This window comes from Pelodiscus sinensis, chromosome 19 (assembly GCF_052426305.1).
Source record: "Pelodiscus sinensis isolate ZL-2025 chromosome 19, ASM5242630v1, whole genome shotgun sequence".
Classification (NCBI taxonomy): Eukaryota; Metazoa; Chordata; order Testudines; family Trionychidae; genus Pelodiscus; species Pelodiscus sinensis.
In genome coordinates this window covers 22,708,462-22,733,537 of record NC_143070.1, presented here as the reverse complement: position 1 = coordinate 22,733,537, position 25,076 = coordinate 22,708,462, and the positions used below count along the sequence as shown (strand labels likewise).

At 53.0% G+C, this 25,076-nt stretch overlaps 1 protein-coding gene and 2 non-coding genes across 8 annotated transcripts in view; 1 reads left to right on the top strand and 2 right to left on the bottom strand.

Moving 5' to 3' along the window:
* Window positions 1–1,315: 1,315 nt before the first annotated feature.
* LOC142821493 (uncharacterized) overlaps window positions 1,316–25,076 on the bottom strand; it is a 34,915-nt gene continuing 11,154 nt past the window's right edge. For 5 of the 6 annotated variants that reach the window (XM_089770982.1, XM_089770984.1, XM_089770983.1 and 2 more), the window contains 2 exons: window positions 10,195–24,841; window positions 1,316–9,389 (listed from right to left, as the gene is read on the bottom strand). In XM_089770982.1, the coding sequence (XP_089627108.1) occupies window positions 23,751–24,841 (1,091 nt within the window). In that variant the 3' untranslated portion in view covers window positions 1,316–9,389; window positions 10,195–23,750. Of the gene's footprint in view, window positions 24,842–25,076 lie in introns of all 6 variants that reach the window. The other variant, XM_075912556.2, reaches the window with a different exon arrangement.
* Window positions 5,807–5,879, top strand: TRNAL-GAG (transfer RNA leucine (anticodon GAG)). Its single transcript has one exon. It is a non-coding gene; the product is annotated as a tRNA-Leu (tRNA).
* Window positions 7,520–7,601, bottom strand: TRNAS-AGA (transfer RNA serine (anticodon AGA)). The gene has a single exon. It is a non-coding gene; the product is annotated as a tRNA-Ser (tRNA).

Genomic DNA, 25,076 nt, shown 5'->3' with positions numbered 1-25,076 from the left:
ATTTATCCCCTCAGTGCTCATCCTGAATCCTGACTTCTGTATTCTGAGTCCTACCTCACCCATATGCCCCCCAAATCCCTTCCCTGAGCCTCCCACTCTCCTCTGTAATTTCTTACAGGTACTGTCCTATCACAACCCCTCCTGCCACTTCCTTCCTTGAGCCTCCCCCTGCCCAAGGGATAGTGCCAAATATAACAGTCCCGGGTCTGGCCCACGAAAGCTCATCATCTAATAAACCATCTTGTTAGTCTTTAAAGTGCTACATTGTCCTGCATTTTGCTTCAGCTACCCCAGACTAACACGGCTACATTTCTATCACTATTCTACAAATCTACAAATGCAAAGGGGCTGCCTGGGGCAGGACATTAGCCCTTCAGGGCAGGGGTGGGTGTGGCAGTGACATCACAAGGGCCTGTTGCAGCCCCTCAGCTTATTGGCTAAAGGAGGTTGGGAAGTGATGACATCACAGATAGTAGCCAGGTGGGACAGGCTGCAGGGCAGGGGCCCTCTCAGAGACTTTGCTACAAAGAGTCTCCTTCCTGAGATCTGCCCTTAAAGCCAGAGAGAATGAGGGTCACAAGCATGAGTGTGAGGAGGAGCCTTGTTGGAGCCTTCTCCTTTCCCTTGACTATCTGAACTAGAAGACAGACATCCCTGTGGAGAAGGGAAGAGCCTCCAAGAAGGCCCAAGCTCTAACATAGCAGTGGAATTAGCTCAAGTGGTAGAGTGCTCACTTTGTGTGCAAGAGGTAGTGGGATCAATGCTCATGTTCTCCAGTGATGGAACTAGACCCCATGTGCTTTTTACTGGTCTAGTAGCCCCCTTCTCACTTCCTACTTGCTCTCCCCAAAAGCCAGCTACACTGGGGCAGAGAACTGCTGGACACCAGCCCTCCTGAGCCAGGCAGTGGTAGGAGCACTGGAGAGAGGTTGCAGGTGGGGTAGAATTAGCTCCATTGGAAAAGTGCTGCCGGGATTCTGCTGATCCGGATCGATATTCCCATGTTGACAAGGCGAAAACCCAGGGTTGCTCTGCAAGACACTTCCTATTTATCCCTCCCATGCAGCCAATTAGTCATCACTTCGCCTTTCCTAATGCTGCGTCAGAGAGAGTTCTTCCAAGGACAGGCACTTGCTGCTTGACTCCCAAGGAGTCTGTCTGTCCAGTCTTCTTAATGAGTTCACTTTACAGGTATTGTCTTGGATCTGGCTCCCAGACCCTCTCCACCCTGGCAACTGCTGCTGGAGGTGCTCCCCTTTCATTCTCCATTCACACCTCATTCATTTCAACAGGGCAATCAAGGAAAGGGGAGAGCTCAAAAGACATTTTTTTCTTAAAAAGGAAAGTTTCTCTTAATACAAAGTTATAGGAGAAATGTTACCGAGATTCTAGAAGAACACTTAGAGATATATCTAAAAGGAGACGATCTTAATACAAAGTTATATGAGAGTGATAATATTACAGGGAATTATCCACAGTTGTCTGTATATGCAAATATATATGCAAATATCTTCTTTCACACTGATGGGTGTGAATACAAAGATTAAGGCAAGACTACACAACACACACGCCCTATGTAAGTCAGTTCTGCTGATGTTAATAAAATGCAATATTTTCCCCATTTCCAACCATATGACAGCACTTTTAATGAGCAATGGCAGTCCAGGAATTTAACTACTAAAACATGTCTCAGCAGAAATTGGCTTCACAATGTTAACAAATCAAACAAAACTGCCCATAGGAAATTAACTGAAATACAAGTAAACAATGTGGAGTTAAAGGCACGGGGGGAAGAGGTGGCCTGGCTAGAAAAGAAACCCAGGAATCCTGCTTCCCAGAATCCCTTCCTTTCCCTGCCCACCCCACCAAACACCAGCTCCCACAGTCCTCACAGAGCAGAGACACTTGAAGCCCCAAATCTGACCAATGCACCCACTGCCCACCCACAGGGAAGGAAAGACGTCAGAAGTTTGAATACCCGGTTCCTGGCTCTAACCCTCCCCTGGAGCCAGGCACCCCCCAGACCCCTGCTCTAGCCTTTCCCTCCCGCAGAGCGAGGGGAATAAATCTAGCAGGGTGGAGGGTAAAGCCCTGAATCTCACTGGGTGTGTCCCTCCAGGCGCTGGGGCCTGTGCGCAGAGCGGCTGTGAACGGTCCCGGCACAGGGCTCCAAACGTTCCATCGAAGGCACCTGAACTCTTCAGACTCTTTACTCCTTAGAAACCTCATGTTTTGAGGAGTAAGGGTTGTTTTGAGGGAAGGATTTTCCTTCGAAATATCCACGTTTTTTCTCTCGCAATAGTGCTATTTCGCAATAGCGCCAGTCCACGATTATGCAAATGAAACACGGGATATTTAAATCTCCACTTCATTTGCAACTTTGGATGTCTACATTTGCATTCCTCTCTCGAAGGCGTAATCAAGTGCAGACAGACCTTTAGTAACAGAATATTTATCTACATTAAAGTACCGAAGAAGATGCACTTATGGCTGTTTCTGTGGTGTCGTGGCTTTCATGTTTGCTTAATGGGCAGAAAGTCACTGACTCAAAGCCAGGCAGAAACAAAAAATCTTCTCCTATTGCGGCTCCCTTTGGTACCCACAAGACAGTCCCAGGGCTTGCCCCCTAGTGCAGGGTGGTATGTGTATGCTGATCATCAGGAGAACGGGGCAGACAGCTAGGCTATGTCTACACTCACGGCTTCTTGCGTAATATGCAAATGAGGCTAAGCATGGAAGATCGCTGAGCCTCATTTGCATACCTAATGAGCCACCATTTTTGTGGAAGAGGCTCTTGCACAAGAAGGAGCTGTCTACACTGTCCCTTCTGGTGCAAGAAAAACCCTCTTGCATATTGCCGTTACACCTATTACTTTTCAGGAAGAACGGCATTGTGCAAGAGGTATTTCCTGCGCAAGAAGGGGCAGTGTAGACGCTCCTTCTGGCACAAGAGCCTCTTCTGAAAAAAATGGTGGCTCATTAGGTATGCAAATGAGGCTCGGCAATATTCCACGCCTAGCCTCATTTGCATATTATTTGTGCAAGAAGCCGCGAGTGTAGACATAACCCTAGGCAGGTTAGGCTGAGATGGGAGGAGGCAGCGCTGGGGTTGAGGCTCCTCAGTGGTGCCTTGGCAGGGACCAGGGCATTGCAGCCACATAGTCCAAGGCCAATGACAGCACCTCCAGCCCCAGGTAAGGTTCCCCCCGATTCCCAGATCCCCCAAGACCCGGCAGCCCCAGATTGCTCCAACACCTTCCGTTCTCCCCACCCTCTCTCCTGGCCACACACGGCACTTCTTGGTGCTTCTCAAGCCAGGCCCTGCAAGGAGACCCAGGGGCAGGAACCAGCCCTCGGAGCTCGGCTTGCACAGGAACCAGCAGTTTCCCACCACATCTCGCTTGAGAAGAGGTGACTTTTCCCCCTTCTTCTACCTCATGTCTCCCTTGTCTCTGTTCCCTTCAAAGGTCTCCTCTGCCTCAGGACCCACCTCCTCAGGGCGCTGCCCCTCTGCCACTGGGCTGGGAGTGGGAGACTCCACAGTCTCTGCACTTGGGCTGAGAAGTCTCTCTGGGACTCATCTGTTGATGGGTTAGTCAGCCCGATGGCTAGATGGATCCATTGTGTAGTGCTGCCCGAAAGGGAGCTTTCCCAATCTCCATTGGTATTTCCTGGGGCTCTGTGTAGGGGGATTGGGGTTGGCATCTTCTCTGCTGGAAATGCCTCTTCTTTGGAAAGCAGCTCCCATGAGTTCATGGAACTTCTTCTTTACAGCTTGGGAATCGGACAAGCAAGGGGCGATGGGACAGGGGTTTATGTAATGATGACAGGGGTGCAGAAAGCAAATAAGAAATTATTTTTCACCTACTTAGAACCAGGGTGACAGAATGAAACTGGTAAGTAACCAAATTAAAAAGGAAGCATTTTTGTGCCCAGTGGAACTCCTTGCCAGAAGATGTTGCAAAGGTGAAATCTACAAGGTCCAAAACAGAACTGGATAATTTAATTCAGGAAAGGTCAATCTATGGCATTTAACCAGGATGGACAGGGCAGGTGTCCCTAGCTGGTGTATTCCAGAAGCTGGGAATGGAGGGATCACTTAATAACCATCTGTCCTGAGGATTCCCTTGGGACTATGCAATTGGCTGCTGTCATGAGACAGGATCCTGGGCTAGTTGGACAACTGGCATGGCCCAGTCTGGCTGCTTTGATTTTCTTTTTGGCTGTTCCAATCCTGAAGTGGACAGAAAATGGCCTGTGAATGACTAGTGTAGGTGAGCAAAGTGGCTTGTTCCTGGTGGTCTAGTGCTTAGGCTCCAGCACTCTCACTGCTGTGGCCTGAGTTCAATTCCCAGTCAGGGAAACTGTCCTCAACTTTCACATAACTGCTCCCTAGTCATTTTTCTCACCACATGTTACAGCAGCTGTGACCCAGGAGGTTAACTCATGGCACCTTTCCCACCTCTCCCTCACTGCTAAGACAGTACCTGCCATTTTCAGAAGGGGCTGAGCTGGGTGACTCAAACTGCTCCTCCCCTCTCCTGCATGGGCAGCGCTACAGGAAGCTCTATGGCACACACAGCACTAGCCCAGCGCAGTGTCAGGTCGGCACAAGATCCATTGGTTCAGTTTGGTTGTTGAAGGAGACAACCCAGAACTGGCCCCAGGCCCCACTCAGTAACATGGGGAAATGACCCACCAGGCCTGGGCCCCTTGGAGCCTCCCTCTGACACAGTCATGGAGCCTTCACTCAGCTCTCACTGCTCGGTGCTGCCAGGGAGGGGCCTCACTGCGAGAGCCGCCTGGGCAGGTTCCTGCCACAGAGACATGTCCCAGAGCAGGACGGATGCTCAGACTGACACTGAGCCTTTCAGAACAGCCCCCGGCCCCACCCTAAGTACCAGACCTTCCCCCTGCCTCTGCTGGGCTCCTCTGGGCACTGCCTGGACTCAGGCCTCCCCGGTGCCTGTGTAAGGGCTCTGGAGAGGACATGGCAGCTCCGTGGGCAGAGTCCTGAGCCCCTAGATGGGCAGGGCTCATTAAGCAGTTGTGGGGCTGGGCTGCTGCACAGGTTAGAGCAGGGGTGGGGAAGAACTGGGAACCGCTCCCTGTGCAGGAACGCTGCAGGTTTCCATGCTATTAACGGAGGAGGTAGGGGTCTGGGATGCAGGTTGGTGCAGACAGGAGCTTGGGGCAGAGGACTGGCGTGCAGGGACGGTTGCAGAGGGTTGGGTTGTGACCGGGGGCAGAGGTTTGGGGTGCAGGATCTGGGAGGGGTGAGGGTTCGGGGGGGGCAGAGGGTTTGGTTTACGTGGGGTACCAATGGGTTTAGGGAAGGGAGGGGCTGGGGTTCCAGAGTCAGGCTCTGACTGGGAGATTTACCTGGCTCACTCCTGGCCAGCAGCCCAGCACATTTCTCAGGCAGCCTGTCTGCCCTGCCCCCACACAGGCTGCAGGGGCATTTGGGTTGATGAATAAGACCCTGAGTGGCGGGGGGACGGTGCTTCATGTGGCCAGAAGCCAACCAATTGGATTGTGCTGGGAGCAGGGACACCAACGGCCCAGCAGTCCCTGTTCTCAGCAGTGTGTGGGGGTGGGGCAAGCAGGGAGTGTCTTAATGGGCTGGATCCAGCCCGCTAGCCTGTATTGCCCAGACCTGGCTTAGAGGGAACCTTGGCTCTGGCTGTGGGGGAGGGGCGCTGTGGAAAGGCCAGTCTCGCCTTCCTGGGCAGGGCATGACGACATGCGGCCCGGCTGCCAAACATCCCAGACAGAGAATTACAGGCCAGACAGGCTTTTTGTAACAGCTGAAGTAGCTCAGTTGGAAGAGTGTTAGACTGAGAAACTGAAGGTCCCTCGTTCAATCCCAGGCTTTGGCATGTGCTAATACGGGTTAATAACTTCGGGTTGGTGGGTTTGCTTAGAGCTGTCATCACAAGCTACCCTATAGGAGGAAAGTTGAGCTACAGCTTGGGTATCTATCCTGCCAGGGGGAAGGTACAAGGGCTACACTTGCAGGAAATCAGGTGGTACCCTAAGAAACACTCCCTGTTGGCCTTGCTGGGAGATGGCACCACATGAGCAGGTTGTTAGCACCAATGTACCCCCCTGGGTGTGAGGAGTGCTAGAGCTGTCAGGCAGGTGCCCTGCAGGAGAAAATCTGAGCTGCAGCCTGGAGCTGTGCCCTGTCAGGGGGCAGGTACAAAGGCTACAGTTTGGGGGAATCAGGTGACACCACAAGAAACACTCCTGCTTGGCTGGAACATGGCACTGCATGAGCATGTTGTTAACACCTGTGTGCCTGCCTGAGGAGGACTGTGTCTAGATGGGCCAGTTTTTCCAAAAAATCAGCCGCTTTTTCAGAAAAACTTGCCAGCAGTCTAACTGGTCTAACTGGCCACTTGAATTTCCCCCAAAAGCACTGAGTTCCTACTGTAAGAAATCAGTGCTTCTTGCGGAAATACTATGCTGCTCCTGTTCAGGAAAAAGTCCCTTTTGCGCAAAAGGGCCAGTGTAGACAGCTGAGATTTGTTTTCCGCAAAAAAGCCCCGATTGAGAAAATAACGAGCGGGGCTTTTTGGCGCAAAAGCGCGTCTAGATTGGCTATGGACGCTTTTCCGCAAAAAGTGCTTTTGCGGAAAAGCGTCCGTGCCAATCTAGACGCGCTTTTCCAAAAATGCTTTTAACGAAAAACTTTTCCATTAAAAGCATTTCCGGAAAATCATGCCAATCTAGGTGTAGCCGAGATTTCAGGCAGCTCTGTCCTCCCAGCCTGGGGCTGTCTGTCTGGGCAACAACCTCACACACACTGGACCCTCCCCTCCTGGGACAGGGCTCCTGCTGTTCCTTGGTTTACTCAGCCTGGAGTTGGGCTTATCCCAAGCAGCAAGAGCTGTGTTTACCTGGGGAGCCACAAATAAGAGCAGAACCCCTTTTCCCAGTTTCTGCTTGGCTTTGAAGCAGGAGCCTTCTGCACATTAAGCAAACACAATAACCACTACCCCACAGAAACATGCTTGTCAGTTTTTTTCTGTACATAAATTTGGACAAATATTCTGTTACTAATTCTTTGGCCAAGGCCTTGGGGTAAGAGGCAGAGCAAGAGCAGGAAACAAGACCCCCCCCCCCGCAATACTTCTTTAGACCCTTTGCTCCCAACACAGGGCGGGGTGGGGGGTGGGGGGCTGTGTGCCTCGGGAGGAGTGACCCACATCATATCCCCAACATTTTATGGATGGACCTTTGGGGGCAGGCGCAGAAGCTCCATCCTCTCACTCAACTCCTATCACACACTGGAGCAGGGCAGCCCCCAAGGGTAGGGCTGAGCCATGGGGTGCTGGGCAAGGGGCAGAGGCTGCAGGAGCTGAGCGTTTCCCTAGAGTCCAGGGACCCATAAGGAGGCACCATGCTCTGTGCCTCTCTCGGAAGGTGCAGAAAGGGATTGACTGGGGACAGGGAGAGTGGCCCAGGGGTTGTGCAGCTTGTTGCCCTGGTTAGGGCGTGGCCAAAACACAGGCCTCGCTGTGAGCAGGATTTGAACCTGCGCAGGGAAACCCTATTGGATTTCTAGTCCAACTCCTTAACCACTCAGCCACCACAGCTGTGAGCTCAACAGTGCCCCAGGGCCAGGGAAACTGGTAACTAATCCCAGTGCCCAGGCCTGCCCCACAGAATTCACACAGCAAACCTGGCTCCCAGCACACTGGGGGAGTTTGGGGCTCCTTGCTGGGCCGTGGGGTTAAGCACCAAACCAACCCTCTCCTGTGGGGCTGTGAGTGTTGCTGTCCCTGCTGTACAGACAGGGTCATGGAGACGGGGAGAGGTTCACTGAACAGTCCAAGATCATCCAGGGAGTTAGAGCCCAGCTCTGCCCCCAGCTCCCTGCCCCTCCCACCGACGTGCTGACTCCCTGGCTGCCCTGGGGATGTTTGCATTGGCCTCTTTTGTTTTCTTTTCTGCTGTGAGACATTGGGACAGTTGGTCAGGGTGTCCCGCAGTTGCCATCTCCCTCTGTGCAGGTGCTGTCCAGAGCCCCGACTAGCAAACGCTGATGCTGCCGTTAGGTACAGACCAGAGGGGAGTGTTTAAGGGTTATTTCGGAAGAAGGGTTTTCTCCCCAAATAACTGCACCTAAACTATGTTTTTTATTTCAATGTAAAGTATTTTGAAACAGCGCCCAGATGTGATTATGCAAATGTAGCGCAGGATATTTAAATCCTGGTTTCATTTACAATTTCAAATGTCTCCATTTACATCCCTCTCCTAAAAGAGGGTGCAATTATAGACATGTCCTGGGTGTTGCAACCTCCCAGCACTCACCTGATGTTCCCTCCCCACTGCCTGAAAACGTTTGGGAGTCCTCCTGCATCCCCTGGTGCTGCAGGTCAGCAGCATTGTCATCCTGAAGCTGCAGCCACTGCTGCCCAGGTGTCTCCATCCCAGACTCCACAACTCTCCCTGGAGACAGGGGGCTCCCCACGCCCTGGGATTCAGTCCAGTTTCTCACAGCATGCACAGTGCTGCGGTGCTTCCCCAGAGCAGGACCTGCCCTCACATACCCCTGCCATTGACTTTGGGTCTGACTTGGTCTAGGATGCAGGAGGGGGGAAGTGGCCTTTCTCTGCAAGGCCATCAGCCATTGGGCCATATGTTAGATAATTTCATGGAGGTTAGGTCCATAAAAGGCTAGTAGCCAGGGGGTAGGAATGGTGTCCCTGGCCTCTGTTTGTCAGAGGCTGGAGACGGATGGCAGGAGACAAATCGCTTGACCATTGTCTTCGGCCCACCCCCCCCCCCTCCGGGGCACCTGGTGCTGGCCACTGTAGGCAGACAGGCTACTGGGCTAGATGGACCTTTGATCTGACCCCAGTACTGCCGCTCTTATGTTATGTTCTCTGAGTGCAGAGTCCCCCACAGCTCTGGAGTCTGTCTCTCATGGGCCTTCTCATCCCCAGGCTCCGCTTTGTCTCCAGACAGACCCTGCTCTGCTACAGCCACCTCCCTCTGGATGTCACTCCTGGGCCTTCCAGAGCAAAACATGCCCCTTCATTCTTACTTCGAATACCAGGGCTTTAAGCACTCAGCGCTGCACCTAACACCAGCATTTGCTAGTGAGGGGTCTGAACAGCTTCTGCTGAGAGGGAGACAGCCACTGTGGAGCATCCTTGCTGAGAGAAGAGTAAACTCCTTGTCAGTGACAGGAAACTGTCACCCAGGTGAACCCACAATCCTGGCTTAGGAGGCCAATGCCTTGTCCATTAGGCCACCAGGGCACACAGAAAACATTGTCAGGGAAAGAAATTCACCCTTCTAAATGTCCCTTCTTCAACTTTTAGATCCTGATTAAGCCCCTTTGAAGAAGCCAGATACACAGGAAGGGCTGATCACACCTGTAAACCGGTTCACCCCCAGAGTCCACTCTGAGTTAATTGGGGTACAGAGAGTTCAGCCTGAGAAGTCACACTTAAGGCCGGTGGCCCTTTTATCACGCACACTCGCGTTACACCCGAGCCGGTCGGCCTGCTGGCGGAGTAGGGGGGTTCGGGCCCGCCCCCTCTCCGAACCCCGGCCCAGGGCCCTAAAGGCAGGGACCCGTGGTCCCTCCCTTGCGGATGGGGGAACGCCCCAAAACACACCCGCTCACGGGCTCCACGACCCCGCCCTGGGCCGCTTCCTGCTCCACCAGGCCTCCCGGCCCGCTTCCCTTGACCCTTCCTGTCTCACCTCTCCCTCCGTTTCTCCCCGCTTTGCTCCATCCACCGTGCTTCCCTCCACCGTGCCAGCCCTTGGTTTAAATCCCCCGCCGGCTCCATTCCCCCCTTGCGTCACTTCCCCTGCGACGCCTCCTGGCCGCCCCTCGCTTATGACGTCATCATTCGGCGCCTGCCCGGCCCCTTCTTCTTGGGCCCTGCTGGGCGGCGCACGCTGCCCCCCGACGCTCCCTGTGCCGGCTGCCGGTGTGCCCCCCGATGTACCCGCCCGGCGCCTCCCGGCGCGTCCTCCGCGCGGGGCGGGAGTGCCCCATCCCACCGCCCGGCGCCTCTCGGCGCACTCTCGGTGCGGGGCGCGAATGCCCCGTCCCACCGCCCGGCGCCTCCCGGCGCACTCTCGGTGCGGGGCGCGAGTGCCCCGTCCCACCGCCCGGCGCCTCCCGGCGCACTCTCGGTGCGGGGCGCGAGTGCCCCGTCACAACACCCCTCTGAATATCAGCTTTCCATGGGCATGGGTAGCTGGCTCTGAGTCATGGGCCTTGACATCTCGTCTCCCTCCCGAAACCAGGGAAGTGTCTCCCACCACTGCAGCCTCCTGAGGCTCTATGGCCGTGTCTGTACAGCAGGGACAGCAACACTCACAGCCCCACAGGAGGGCCCCTGGCCTAGCAATGTGGCCCCCTGAGCATCCTCTGATGTTCCCTGCTTGAGCCCCAGAACCAGCCCTGAGTGAGGGGGGGAGGAGCAGCTCACACATGCCAAGGGGCAGGACATGAGCCCTGGGAGGCAGCAGTGACATCACAAGGGCCTTGTGCAGCACCTCAGCTCATTGGTTGGGAGGCAGTGACCTCACAGAGGGACCATGGCAACAGCCAGGTGGGACAGGCTGCAGGAATCTCAGAGACCCCCCCATGGCCTGGCTGCCTGGAGTCTCCTTTGTGAGGTTTCCCCTTGAGGGCAGAAGGGATTGAGGGTCCCATCTGGGAGTGTCTCTGTGGAGATTTCCCCTTTCCCCAGGCTGCAGTGGGAGGGGCTGGGGCAGGCAGGGTTACAGGAGGGGCTGGCACTTAATCTCTGGGAGAGGCTAGAGAGAGGGCTGCAAGCACATTGTGAGAATGGGATTTGAACAGTCCATCGCCTTAATGACCTCTCAGATGCAGGGGTTTGTTTCAAATCAGCTAAAGTCAGTGCTTCAAGGAACCTTTGTGCCACTCGCTGGCTGGCCGGGGACACCCAGGACGGGAAAGTTTTGCCTTTTCACAATGTTCCCTGGGCTGTTGTACAAAGCTCAGTGCTCATAACAAACCCAGACACCCCCTGGCTACACCTACCCTGCAGGCTTCTTGCTCAAGAACTGTTTTGTGCAAGAATTCTTGTGCAAAAGGTCTTGTGTAACAGTGCGTCCACACTGCCATATGCTTTTGCACAAGAGAAGTGCTTTTCTGTAAGAGAGCCCATGGCAGTGTGGACGCTCTCCTGCCAAGAAAGCTCTGATTGCCGTTTTAGCCATAGGGCTTTCTTGAGTAAGAGACCCCTGTTGCCTGTTCACACTGAATCCTTGTGGATGAGTGATTGCGCAAGAGGGCTTATTCCCAATGGGGAGAGGAATAACTTGCGCAAGAAGACCTGTTGTCTGATGCTGAACTATAAATTTACTTGAGCAAAAATGTGCCTGCAGTGTAAACACTGCAAGGTTTTGGGCAAGAACAGCTGCTCTTGCACAAAAAGCCTGCAGTGTAGAAGTAGCCCTGCAGTGTAGACACAGTCTGAGAGAGACAAGGAAAGGAAGTGGCCAGAGCCTCCCCCCAGCAGGCTGGTCCTCAACAGGCTGGCTGTATCTACACAGCACCCTCACCTTGAAGAAAGCTGTGCAATGTGAGCGGCTGCCAGGGCCCCCAGGGGAAGGTCTGTGGGGAGTTTCCAAGGCAACAACAACAACATTTCATAATGTACAGTCATCTGTCTCTGAAGGGATGAGAAATACAGGGCCCAGGTGCAGGGAGCCGCATCACATTCTCCTGCCTGGGTCTCAGTCCTGGCTGAAGCCTGGCTACAGAAAGAAGAGGCCAATGCAAACAGCCCCATGGCAGCGAGGGAGTCAGTACGTGGGTGGGTGCTCAGGGAGCTGGGGGCAGAGCTGGACTCTAACTCACTAGGGGTGTGTTCCATAGCTCAGAATAAGCGATGTAATTAAGTAGCTTATTTCGAGTCAATTTTGAAATAGTTTATTTTGTAATTTAGCACTGGCTACACAGCACTTATTTCCAAATAAATTGCTATTCCGAAATGCCCCTCACTCCTCGTGCCATGAAGTTTGCAGGGACGTCGGAATAGCGAGCCCGTTATGGCTTGAAACAAGGGGCTTGCTCTTAAGACACGTCTGTGTGGTATGAGCACGTCATAAACCTCTGAGCTAGCCGGCACACGTGTGTCAGTCCCACAAGTGGCCCTTTCAGAAAGGAGCCTTGGGCAGCTCTGGAACAAGGTAGGTGAGGCAGATACACTTCTCACAGGTAGGAGAGCTAGTTCAGCAGGTAGAGCACTTGCTTAGCTTGCAAGATGCAGTGGGATCACATTCTCCAGGTGCAGGTCAGTTCTTATCTCTTATTTTCTCTGGCGGGGGCTCAGTGGCCCCCTCCCTCTTTCTACCTGCTCTCCTAAAAGAGACAGACCTACCTCCCATTTCTTTTCCCCCAGCAATTTACATGCTACAAAGCAAAGTGGAGATATCAAGCTCAGCAATCCTTCAGGCTCTGTGGTGCAGTGGAAAGTATGTTGGACTTCTAAGTTGCAGGGAGGTGGGGTAAGCCTATTTAGATATTCAAAGGTTGTGGTTTCAAGTCCCATCAGAGTCACTTTAACTGCTTCCTCACTTCCAAGGCAGCTTTTATAGACCAGCAATCCTTAGGCTGACACTGGGGTGGGCTTGAATCCAAACAATTCCCAGCAGCAGGCCTGGCCCGTGTGGGGCCTGCGTCTGTGGTGGGAGAGCATTGCTGGCCTGCACCACAGGGATGCGGGTAAGAAGGTGCTGTGGGAGCTGGGCACACGACACCTGATGGCAGCTGTAAGGGATGCATCTGCCATCAGGCATCCCACATTGGTTGGCATTCTGGGCAGCTACCGGGCTCACCCATGCCTGCGTCAGGACCTGTCCAACAGATCCCAGGGAGGGTGGAGGGAAGGGCTGGTCCTTGGGGTTGGGGCTGGGGGTTGTTCTGAAAGGCTGCAGGTGCCGTTAGACCGTTTTGCCCCTCCCTGTCTCCTACTAGTGCTGAGCAACACTCAGGCTATGTCTACACTACACTGCTCCTCTGGAAAAAGCCCTTCCATGAGCATTTTCTCCTCCCACTGGGGAAGGCAGCTGGGCAGGACCCAGAATGTGGCACAAATGGAAATGCAAAGGCTTCAATGCAGTGCTGGTGGGAGTGGCCTCTGCGTTTGATTTAGTGGGTCTCACTTGGATTTGGTGTTTGAAATTATGCAAATGAAGCTCAGGAAGTTCAAATCCATGTTTCATTTGCAATTTCACTCATCTGGATTTGCATTCCTCCCTAGAAGGAGAACAGACCCTGTGTGAAACCAAGGGAGGAAGACACTCCTGTCAGTGAGGAAGAGGGCGCATAGATCCCACTCGTTCCTGCAAAGGAATGAAACAGGCTGAGCACTTTGCAGAGAACAGGCCATCGCCCTGCTGGGAGAACTTCGTCATGCACAGACTCTGCGCAGGGCCAGACTGCTGGTAGGAGGCTCTGGCCATGGACTGTCCTCCCCGCTCTGTTACCTCCTGCACCTGGGGCTGAAAGGGACGTGGGCTGCAGGCCAGTCCTGTTCAGCTGCCTTCCTCAGTGGGAGCAGAAAATGCTCATGGAAGGGCTCACACGTTGTCCCCAATGCACTGGCCTGAGGGCCTGAATTCTTGCTGCCGCTGGGTGCAATCAAACGCACCTTCTGGGGGGCAGGCTCCGCAGCTCACACCCCTCCTGTCACACAAAGCTTGCAAACGGGGTTGATTTTCCTCCATCTCCTCTTGCTTGATGCTGCGCTAAAAGAAATCCTGAAACCAGCCCCGTCTCCTGTCACTGGACAGATGGCCCTGTGCTAGGATATGAGAAACGATCCCTGTGATGCTCCTCGCAGCCCAGGAGAAGAAGGGGGATCTGGGTGGAAGGAAACCAAGTAAAACAGGTCCCAGTGAGCATGAACTGGGGCACCAGTTTGGCCCAGTTGAGTGAGGGGTGGTTGGTGTCAAGGGTCTGCCAGCCACCAGCCACCTTGACCAACCCTCAAACCAGCCGGACTAGCCAGCACACGAGAATGAGTCGCTAGTGGCCCTATCAGAGAAGAGCCATTGGCAGCTGCAGAGAAGGCCCAGCAGCAGTCTCAGGTGCCTTTCTTGAAAGGGCCACTGGTGAATTGCATTTCTGTAGGCCAGCAAGCTCAGTTGGTTAGAGTGTGGTGCTAATAACACTGAGGTCATGGGTTCAAGGCCCGTGCTGGCCACAGGGGTGTTTGGTTTGGTGACTTCCCTTCCTTTAGTTGCTTGCTATGGACAGGGAAGCAGAAACAAGCAAAAATATGTGCTTTGCAGGTAGCAATGCAGAGATTGGGTAGGGGGTGGCTCCAGCCTGCACAGCCCCAGTGGCTAAAAGGGCCTTGGCCTGGCTTCCTGTCCCCAAAAGCAGGGGAACTGATGCCCAAATTCCTGCTGCTGCAGTGGCTACCTCAAGGCACCAGCTGGGGGGCAGGCTCTGGAGCCCAAGCCACACGGGGAGACTCAATATAACCAGGAGGCCTGGAGCATATGTCCCCTGCACAGAGGGCTGCTGCTGGTGGCCTGCTTCAGTGGCCCAGCAGCTCAAGTTCCCCTGAACCAGCTTCTCCTCCTGGAGCCACCCCTCAGCACTGCTGACATGAGGCAGTGGGACCATCAGAGGAAGGTGCCAGCCTTAGCCCTTACTTATTCCTACTTGATAGTAGGAATAAGGGATCTTCCGGAAAAGGGTTTATTTTCCGCAAGATCCCGTCTAGACTGGCGCTTTTCTCCGGCAAAACCCCGAGCCAGAAAAAAGCGGCAGCCATGTTCATGCAAATGCCGCGGGGGATATTTAAATCCCCTGCGGCATTTTCAATTCCGAAGTGTCTCATTAGCATTCCTTTTACAGAAAAGGGTGCCAATGTAGACACAGCCAGAGTTTGTTCTTTCAACAGGGCAAAGTCCTGTTTGTGTTACCAGCAGGAGAACTGAGAGAAGAAAGTGGGAAGGGAGTGTGTTGGGTGTGTTCGGGGAGGGGAGGGAGGCACAGAGGGCAAAAAATGAGGAGTAACTTTAGTTCAAACCAAGGGTCTGGTTTTGAACTACTGCAGAAAAAAGGACTCTGCCCCTGGAGCTGCCCTGTCCTCTCCAGAGCCCTTAGGTTGGCACCAGGGAGGCCTGAGTCCACACAGTGCCCAGCCAAGGGGGAGGGAAGGGCTGGTACTTGGGGGTGGGGGGGTTGTTCTGGAAGGCTGCTGGTGCCATTAGACCAATTTTTTAGCAGTGAGGGAGAGGTGGGAAAGGGGCCCTGAGTTAACCTCTTGGGTCTCAGCTGCTGTAACGTGGCAAGAAAATTGACTAGGGACGTGTTTTGCAAAAGTTACAGCTGGTTTCCCCGACTCAGAATCAAACCCAGGCCACAGCAGTGAGAGTGCTGAACCCTAACCACTAGACCATCAGGGAAACAGAAAACTAAGGTCTTTGCTCACCTACACTAGCCTTTCACGTCATTTCCTATCCACTTCAGGATGGCGGGGTGGGGGGGAGGGTCCATTCTCCCTTGCCCAGAGGGGACACTAACAGCCAAATAGAACATCAAAGCAGCCAGAATGGGCCATGCCAGTTGTCCAACTAGCCCAGGATCCTGTCTCACAACAGCAGCCAATTTCATTGTCCCGAGGGAATCCTCAGGACAGACAGTTATTGAGTGATCCCTCCATTCCCAGATTCTGCACCCCTGTCATCATCACATAACCCCCTGTCCCATCGCCCCTTGCTTGTCCCTTTCCCAAGCTGAGAAGAAGTTCCATGAACTCCTGGGAGCTGCTTTCCAAAGAAGAGGCATTTCCAGCAGAGAAGATGGCCAAGCCCAATCCCCTACACAAAGCCCCAGGAAACACCAATGGAGATTGGGAACGTTCCCTCTCGGGCAGCACTACGGAATGGATCCAGCTGGTCATCGGGCTGACTAACCCATCAACAGATGAGTCCCAGTGAGACTTCTCAGCCCAAATGCAGACTGTGGGATCTCCCACTCCCAGCCCAGCGGCAGAGGGGCAGTGCCATGAGGAGGCAGGTCCTGACGTGGAGGAGACCTTTGAAGGGAACGGAGACAAGGGAGACGTGAGGTGAGAAGAAGGGAAAAAAGTCACCTCTTCTCAAGCGAGACATGGTGGGAAACTGCTGGTTCCGGTACAAGCCGAGCTCCAAGGGCTGGCTCCTGCCCCGGTGGCTCCTTGCAGGGCCTGACTTGAGACGCACCAAGAGGTGCCGTGTGTGACCAGGAGAGAGGGTGGGGAGAACGGAAGGTGTTGGAGCAAGCTGGGGCTGCCGAGTCTTGGGGGATCTGGGCATCGGAGGGGAACCTTACCTGGTTTTGTGTCCCCTTGCAGCAAAGGATACAGACCTCCCAGAGGCTGGAGGTGCTGCCATTGGCTATGTCTACACTCGCGGCTTCTTGCGCAAGAACATCTTGCGCAAGGGTTCTTGTGCAACAAGTTGTGCGCAACAAAACATCCATACTTCCACGTGCGCGCTGTGCTTTTGTGCAAGAGATCTCATGGCAGTGTGGATGCTCTCTTGTGCAAGAAAGGGGTGAGGATGTGGAAGGTAGAGAAGTCAGGGCACAGGATTCGGGATGTGGAGGAGGCTGGGGGCTGGGACTGCGTGTGTTGAGGGGATTCCTCTGCTCTGGGCTCCCCAATGCCCTTTAACGCACAAGGGCTTTCTCTGCAGCACACTTGATGCCGTGAGAACAAAGCTTGGAAAGGGGGTTGATTTTCCTCCATCTCCCCTTGCTGCTGCGCTAAAAGAAATCCTGCAATGGGCCTCTTTACCTGTCATTTGAGAGATGGCCCTGTGATGGGGAAATACTGCAGCATAGAGCCTGGGTAGCTCAGTTGGCAGAGCATGAAACTTTTAATCTCAGGGTCATGGGTTCAAGCCCCATGCTAGGTAATGCTGTTCTTTAACTCACATTCTAAGTCTACAAGCAATTCATTCAGCTTTCACCAGGGTTTTAGAAAGAAAAAGTCTAGTCCTGGGGTCCAGCTTTAGTAGAACCAGAAAGAGGGGAACAAGCTGTACTTTCTATCCTCTGAGAAGGGAAGAGGATTTTCTTCTCTTCAGTTCTCACCACATCAGCCCAGAGAGGAGAAAAAATAACCCTCCGCCCACTGATTGTCCCCCGTCAGCTTCTGTAGCTTCACCTCCTTCCACAGCAGCTCCAGCTTTGAGCTACAAATCTCTGTGTGTAGCCATATGGAATAATAGAGTTTTCAGGCTGGCCTTCTGGACTCCTGGCTTCCCTCCTGCTGCTTCATCTTTCTGGCTACGACTACACTGAACATTTATTTTGGAATAAGCTGTTCTTGAATAGTTATTCCAAAATAGCTTATTTCGAACTAGCACGTCTACACTGCAGGGAAACCTCAGAATAATCCGAGGCAGGCTCCCCAGTGTAGACGAGCTACCTCGATTTAGAGCCCCAGGAAGAATAACTTAGAATGGCCCCAGGGAGGGGCTATTTCAAACTATCAGCCATGGCAAATCTACACAGGCCTTTTCTTAAAATAGCTAATTGGAATAGGTGTTATTCTTCGTAGAATGAGGTTTGCAGAAGTCGGAATAAGCCGTTATTTCAGAATTATTTCAAAATAACAGAATTGCTGTGTAGACTCTTGCATTGTTGTTGTGGAATAGCAGCCATTGTTCCTAAAGAACTTTTGTGTGTGGACAGAACCTGCATGCCCAAGAAATTTAATTGGCAGCTTGTACCTACAATCTTTTTGTCAATTGAAGGGGAGGGCTCTGAAGACATGGACCCAAGACAACCACCTTGGTTGCTTTCTGTTAAGGCCAGGCCAGAGGGAGAACAATCATTCCTTCAAACTGAAGTTGAACCAGCGACCTAAGAACCACTTGTCAAGCACACACTACAGTCTGCTGCTCTGCCAGCTGAGCTATCAAAGGGAGCCTGACTAACTGTGGCTGGTCCAGGTTGTCCCTTCTACAAGTCTCGGGGCAACTGCTCCCCCAAGTACATGGCATTGCTGATGAGGGGCTGAGGAGCAGTGGTGCTGTCACAGGTACTTCACAAACAGACGGATCCCTTGAGTAAAACCTGAGCTAGATCCATCCATTTCACAGCAAAAGGAAGAAAGCTGGGTTCTTCTCATATGTCTTCTTTGTTTCAGAGTCTCTAGGGGGTGCTCTGGGCAGGTCCAGAAAAAAATAAACCACTTGAATGAACTTCGGTCTGCAAACACACAGAAACACCCCTGAGGGTTTCCTTGCCTCCACTTAAATATTGACACTAACTCCTTGGCCAACTCCAATTGCTGTGGGGTTAAGAAATTCTCTCTCCTTAATTCTGTGCCCTCAGGAAGGGAACAAATTGAAGAAAGCCAGGTCCCCTCCGGGGGACTCCAACCCCAAACCCTAGGACCAAGGAATTTACAAGCTAGATGATCAATGTTTGCTGCACTTCTCCCTCCCCTCAACTGTGCCAAACCTCAAAGGCAACTCTACAGCCCTAGCAGGGAGATGTGCATGCTAGAGCCTCTCCCCAAAGGCTGATTGGAGAAGTGTTGGAAAGAAGGAACCCATAAGTGAGAAGCACCTGATGCCTACAGAACCTCACTCTCCATGGCTGCAGGAGCTGCAGAGGTTGCACCCTCAGGCTCTCCAGGTGCTGATACCCCCAGGGAATCACAAGGGCATGTGGTGCTGGCTCTCCTGTCCCAGCAATTGCAGTCACAGCCCTGCCTTGCCAGTGCTAGTCACAGCAGCCTCTGCACCTACTCCAGGCTTGTGGTTTCCTTCTTCCCAACAATCCTCCCCAATCAGGATTTTCCTGAATCAGCAGTTCCATGGGTGGCCAGGGGAGGCCTCGTCAGTGTCCCAGAAGGACTTAGGAAAATGTGAGCTGCCACCGCACATGAAGCCCTCGGCGCTGCCGGAGCCACTGCCTGTGCTCAGCGGCTGGCGGCTAGCATGTGCAGGCTGGGATACTGTGTGCAGGCAGCCTGCACGTGCAGGGTATGATGTAGTGCACTGTGAATGGAATGGCTTGGCCCCATTCCTGCCTCCCTTCCCGTGCTGATCCAGTGGATGAAAGGGGCTGTGGCTGCTGCTGACATGGCAGAAGCTAGGAGGCAAGATGCTGGCAGCAAGAGATTCCAGCTGCTTGTTTCCCCTGGGTCTCAGTGCGCCATGTCGACCGCCAGCCACCTTGACCTAACCTCAAACCCGCTAAAATAGCATCAAACCAGCCCCCGCCTGTGAGTGTTGCAGAATCTGGGCCCCCTGCACCTGGACAACAGCAAACAAAATGTCTCGGGGCCCCACAGAGACCCACCTGGACTGCCTGGGCCTGGGCCATGGAGCAGGAAGTGGCTGAGGCTGCGGCCAATCAGGGAGCTCCCTGGCCCCTGCGATTGCTGGCATTAGGGTTGCCAGATGGTCCAACAGAAATATTGGACTCACTTGACAATACCTCACAATCTACATTCCAGCTTATTTAGAAAATACCCGACATTTGTATTTCCTCAATTACTTTTTCTGAGTTTGTTTCCCGAACCGAAAGCTCAAATACTGGACAGTCCGGTTCAGAACTGGATACCTGGCAACCCTAGCCGACATGGAAGCAAAGTGTAAGGCTGTGAGAGGAGGCCTCCTGTCACCTCCTCCGGCCTGAGGCAACAGGGCTTCCTCCTCCCTTCTGAGCTTGTGCAGGAGCAGGAGTTAGCAACATAGGCCAGACTGAAGATTTTGTGCTGGGGCTGGATACTTAAGCCTGTGCTGTTGGCCTCAGCAGGACTTGTTTCTTCCCACTCCTGCCTTGCTGCCTCCTTTGGCCAGCAGCGCACAGGGGGCAGCTGGGAGACCTGGTCGCCATGGGCAGAGGAGGCCAAGGCACAAGCCTCTCGGGGGCAACAGGCCTCGGCCTCTAGCTTTTCCAGGCTCATGCGAAGGGGCTTTCTGTGGTGCTGGGAGGAGAGGAAGGCCAGGCCCAGGCCAGTGCAAGAAAGGGCAGTGCCTGCCAGGGCAGAAAGGGTTGCTGCAGGACGTGAGACATGGCATTTCTGCCTCGTTTCACTCAGGGAACCTTTCCTTGCTGCTACGGACTCTACTCCTGTTACCTGAGACTGAAATGGGGCCATTCTTGTGGTAAAAGAGGCCAGTGTGCCTAGGCCTACCCACACAGACCAGAGCGCCCCATTGGGGACAGGACAGAGCCTTGAATCAAGCATTTGAGAACACTCTGATCCTCTATCCTGTGACAGGATATTGCAATAGGGACACTGCACAGAGTGGCTAGCTCAGTTGGTAGAATATGTGACTCTTAATTTCAGAGTCATAGGTTCAAGCCCTATACTAGACAATGCCCTCCCTTCAGTTATAGAGTCTGCATACAAGGCAATTCAGTCTTAGCTTTCTCCAGCTCTCAAATAGGAAAAGTCTCTGATTTCTCTAGTAGAACCCAGGAGGGAGGACATGAACTGACATTTCCAGCCTTGTAGGAGAGCAGAAGCAATTTCCCCCAACCAAAAAAGAGGAGGGGAAAAACCCCTCAGTATCTGATTAGTCCCCTTCAGCACTCTGTAGTTTCCTGTCCTTCAGCATCAGCTCTGTGATGGGACAATTAGAGCATATCTACACTGGAGTATTATTTGGAAAGAAAGTGCCTGTCTATACAGCAAGCTGTTATTTCCAATTAAGTACAAGTTGGCAGACTTCCTACTCTCACTCCAGTAACCCCCATTTCATGAAGAGTAAGGGAAGTCAAAGAGAAAGGTCTCTTCCTGTCAATGGCACCAAAAGAAAGTTAAGCTATTTTGACTTCAGCTACACAAATAAGTAGCTGAAGTTGTGCATCTTAGTTTGACTTTTGCCCTGCTGTGTAAACATGCCCTGAATGAGCTACTAGTTAAGAAGCTGGCAAAGGATCCCTTCCCATGGTATTATAGCGCCAGGGAAGGGTACACACCAGAGCAGAAAGCAAAGTAGCTGGGGCTGTGAGAGAGACAGGAGTGGGCCTGAGGGATCAGAGAAGGAATTGAATGGAGAAAGAGGGGGGCTCTTTCCGCCTGGGTTTGACACAGACCTTTTGCATGGCAGACAAATGGGATAACACCACAGAGTAGAAACAATAGGACAGAGGAAATTTGTACTTGAAAGCGTCAAACCCCCCACTTGCAAGAATAGTTTACCTCCATCGACATTTACAAAATGCTTCCCCACAAACATCTCTCCAGCCTGTGTGTCTCTGGGAAAGATTTCTGCCAAGCCCGGTCTCAGCCCACTGGTCAGAGCCCCCTGAGAAACAGGAGACCCTCACTCCCAGCCGTGTCCCCGCCCAGGTGAGGAAGGGGAAATGAGCCACAGGCTGCTATCCACTGGGTCAACAGATGAGTGGGTTGACTGTTCTCAGGGACACCACAGCAACATCCCTGCTTCCCCCTTGGAGGGGGTTTCCTCGGGGCCAGACCGAGCCATTCCAGCACCCTGGGTTGGGGAAGGGCACATGCATGGCTCAGCTCTCCCCCCCCCCCCGCCCCCGTAATGTGGGAGAAGGCACGTGGAGCTGGCAGCGGCAGGAGGCACGTGCCTTGCCCAGCCACCGCTGCTAGTGCTCAGCCTGGTGCTGCCAGGAGCAGGCTGAGCCTGGCCATGCAGGGCCCCGCAGCCGCGGGGGGAAGGGTGCTGCTGGCCAGCGCTGCGGGGGTTAACCTCAGGTGACCACTGCAGGGTGGCTAGTGAGACCTGCTGCAGCTCGCAATAGGGGCGTGTGGTGCCTGCTGGCAGTTATTAGCTGTAAGGGGCACACAGCACCCCTTATATCAGGCACCCCGGGCAGCTGCCCGGCTAGCCCATGCCTTAATCCAGCCCTGGGTTTCCTGCATAGAATGGCCCAAGCCCCAGCCTCCAGGAGAGGGGTTCCCAGCTGGGAATCTCCGGCAGCAGCCATGGGATGGTGGGAGCCAGTTACTGCAGAACAAAGGACACCCGCGCTATGTCTACACTCACAGCTTCTTGAGCAAGTACAGCCGTTCTTGGGAAAGAATCCGCAAAGTGTCCACACTGCCCACCTGCTCTTGCTCAAGGAAAATTACAATACGGCGTGGTAAGAGAGGGCTTCTTGCGCAATGCTCCTTTTTAACAGGTGTAAGCCCTCTTCCACAGGAGCTCTTACACAAGAGGGCAGTGTGGACGCTCAGCAGGGATTTCTTGTGCAAGAAAGCCCTATGGCTAAAATGGCCATCAGAGCTTTCTTGCGCAAGAGAGCGCCTACACTGCCATGGGCACTCTTGCACAAAAGCACAGCACACACATGGCAGCGTGTATGTTTTCTTGTGCAAGAAGCCACAAGTGGCGCTCAGGAGTGGGAGAAACTAACCATCTGCTTTATTTGCAAAGGAGAAACAAATACAAACTCTTGCCCCCATCCCCACCCCGCTCAGCCTGGCACTTGCACCCTCAGCCAGGGCCAGATTAACGCATGAGCACCAACCTATGGAGGCACCTGATTGAAGGAGTAAGGGACGCCGCATCAGGTGCCCCCCATAGGTTGCCACCCTTGGGCGGAAGCGTGCATGCAGCACGCGCCCGCTGCTCAGGGTGCAAGAATGGCTCAGGTCGGCCCTGCCCCCAGAGAGCAGCACTCACACATGGGGGGGCTGGAAAGTGGAGAGACTCCCTGAGACACCAACTCAAAAGGAATCGCTCTGGGTATGTCTGCACTGAGATAGCAGCCCAGTGGCCAGGCTGTAGCTGGCCCAGCTCAGCTGTACCTGGCCTGGAGGGCTTTGGCTGGGAGACTAGAAACCTGCAGACAGGGGCATCTCTGGGGGTCAGGGGGAGATGTCACAGTGTCAGGGCAGCTGTCATGTCCCCCCCCCACACCTTCCTTTGCTCCAGCCCTACTGCTGAGAAATACTGACCACTGTCATTGCTTAAACTCCACACAGAGCTTGTGGCAAAGGCTAGCATATGGTTAAAATACAATGAACATTCTGATAAGTTATCAGAGGGGTAGCTGTGTTAGTCTGAATCTGCAAAAGCGGCGAGGAGTCCGGTGGCACCTTATAGACTAACTGAAGTGTTGGAGCATAAGCTTTTGTGGGCAAAGACCCACTTTGTCAGATGCATTTGTTACCTTTGAGTTTGTAATCTGCTTTGCTCTGCCTGTTCTCACTTATCACCACTTAAATCCTACAGCTTATACTTAATAAAACCACTTTTACTTATTATCAAGCCTAGTGTAAACAATTACTACCTATGGGAGCAATACCTATGGGAGCATTCCCCTTTCTTTGCTAAATGGGGATTACCCCATTCTTTGGGGTTTGATCCCATTTGGGGAGTGCTATCCCAGGAAGCTGGGCCCTAAACTGCTCTCTCCTCAGACCTGAAGAGGTTCAGCATCTGTACCGCTGCTCAGAGGCAGGGGTGGGGGCGGGAATCTCAGCTCGGGGCCTTGGCCAGGGGAGACTGAGGAGCTGCCCCAGCAGGACCGGGTGGTGAGAAGCCCCAGAGAGCAGAAAGGTGAGTGGCAGTGGACAGGTCAGTACCCCAGGAGGCCACCTGGCTGGGCAGCTTAAAGGGAACTCGGGTTACACGTTTCTCCCCTCTGTGGGTCCTACAAAGGCTAAGATGATTTGAGCTCTGACTGAAGCTTTCCCCACAGTAAAAATAACTTAATGGTTTTCTCCCCTCTGCGGACTGTCTAATCTTTAACAAAGTCTGACCTGTGTTTGAAGCCTTTTCTGCAATCAGAGATTTTATAAGGCGACTCTCTTGTATGTATTCTGATGACTAGTAACGCAGGAAAACTGACTGAAGCTTTTTCCACTGTCAGAGCAACTGAAAAGTTTCTTTCCTGTGTGGGTCCTCTTATGGTTTAAAAGGCTTGTGCGGTGACTGAAGCTTTTCCCGCAGTCAGAGCAATTGAAAGGTTTCTCTCCTGTGTGGATCCTCCTATGGGTAACAAGGTATGAGCCTCTAGTGAAGCTTTTCCCACAGTCAGAGCAATAGAAGGGTTTCTCTCCTGTGTGGATCCTCCTATGGGTAACAAGGTGTGAGCCTCTAGTGAAGCTTTTCCCACAGTCAGAGCAATAGAAAGGTTTCTCTCCTGTGTGGGTCATCCTATGTCTAACAAGGTGTGAAATCTGAGTGAAGCTTTTCTCGCAGTCAGAGCAATTGAAAGGTTTCTCCCCGGTGTGGCTCCTTCTATGGGTAACAAGGTATGAGCTACTACTGAAGTTTTTCCCGCAGTCAGAGCAATTGAAGGGTTTCTCTCCTGTGTGGGTCCTCCTATGGGTAACAAGGTTTGACTTCTGACTGAAGCTTTTCCCACACACAGAGCAATTGAAAGGCTTCTCTCCTGTGTGAGCCATCCTATGGATAACAAATTGTGAGTTTGTACTAAAATTTTTCCCACAGTCAGAGCAGTTATGGGGTGTGTCTCTTGTATGTATTTTCTGATGGTTTGTAAAGTGTGAGTGCTCACTGAAGCTTTTCCCAGAGTCAGAGCACTTGAAGGGCTTCTCTCCCGTATGGACCCTTTGATGTTCAGGAAGAATTTCACAGTCACTACACGTGCAGGGTGACTGTTGATGGGGGATTTCCTGTTGAATGGTTTCTGTGTTTCTTTTCTCCCCTGTGGTCCTGCTACCGGAGTTAGCCTGTCCCTCTCCTAGATAGTTTCCCTGCTGCTCTTTTGGGCTATGCTGACTCTCACAGCTCTCTCCTTGCTCACGTATCTGGAAAACATATCCTTCAGATCGTCTCAATATTAGTCCACATGGAGACACTTGCTCCAGTCCTTGCTGCTGAAGACTCTTTTCATGGTTCTCAGTCAGTGTCCCGTCACCTGTTGGAATAGAGAAATGATCCAGACAGGAGTTATTCTCCACGATGAACTGAAAGGAAACTCTAAAAGTGGAATAGAAAAGGGGATACACGCTCAAATAATGGTCAAATTATCATGAGCTGAGTTCGTTGTCCTCCTTTCACAACCCTTCCACAGAGAAGAGAACCCAGCCTTTCCTCGCTCACCACACTCTGACTGGAGTTGAAGACAAGCTGAACAGTCAGTCAGACTTCAT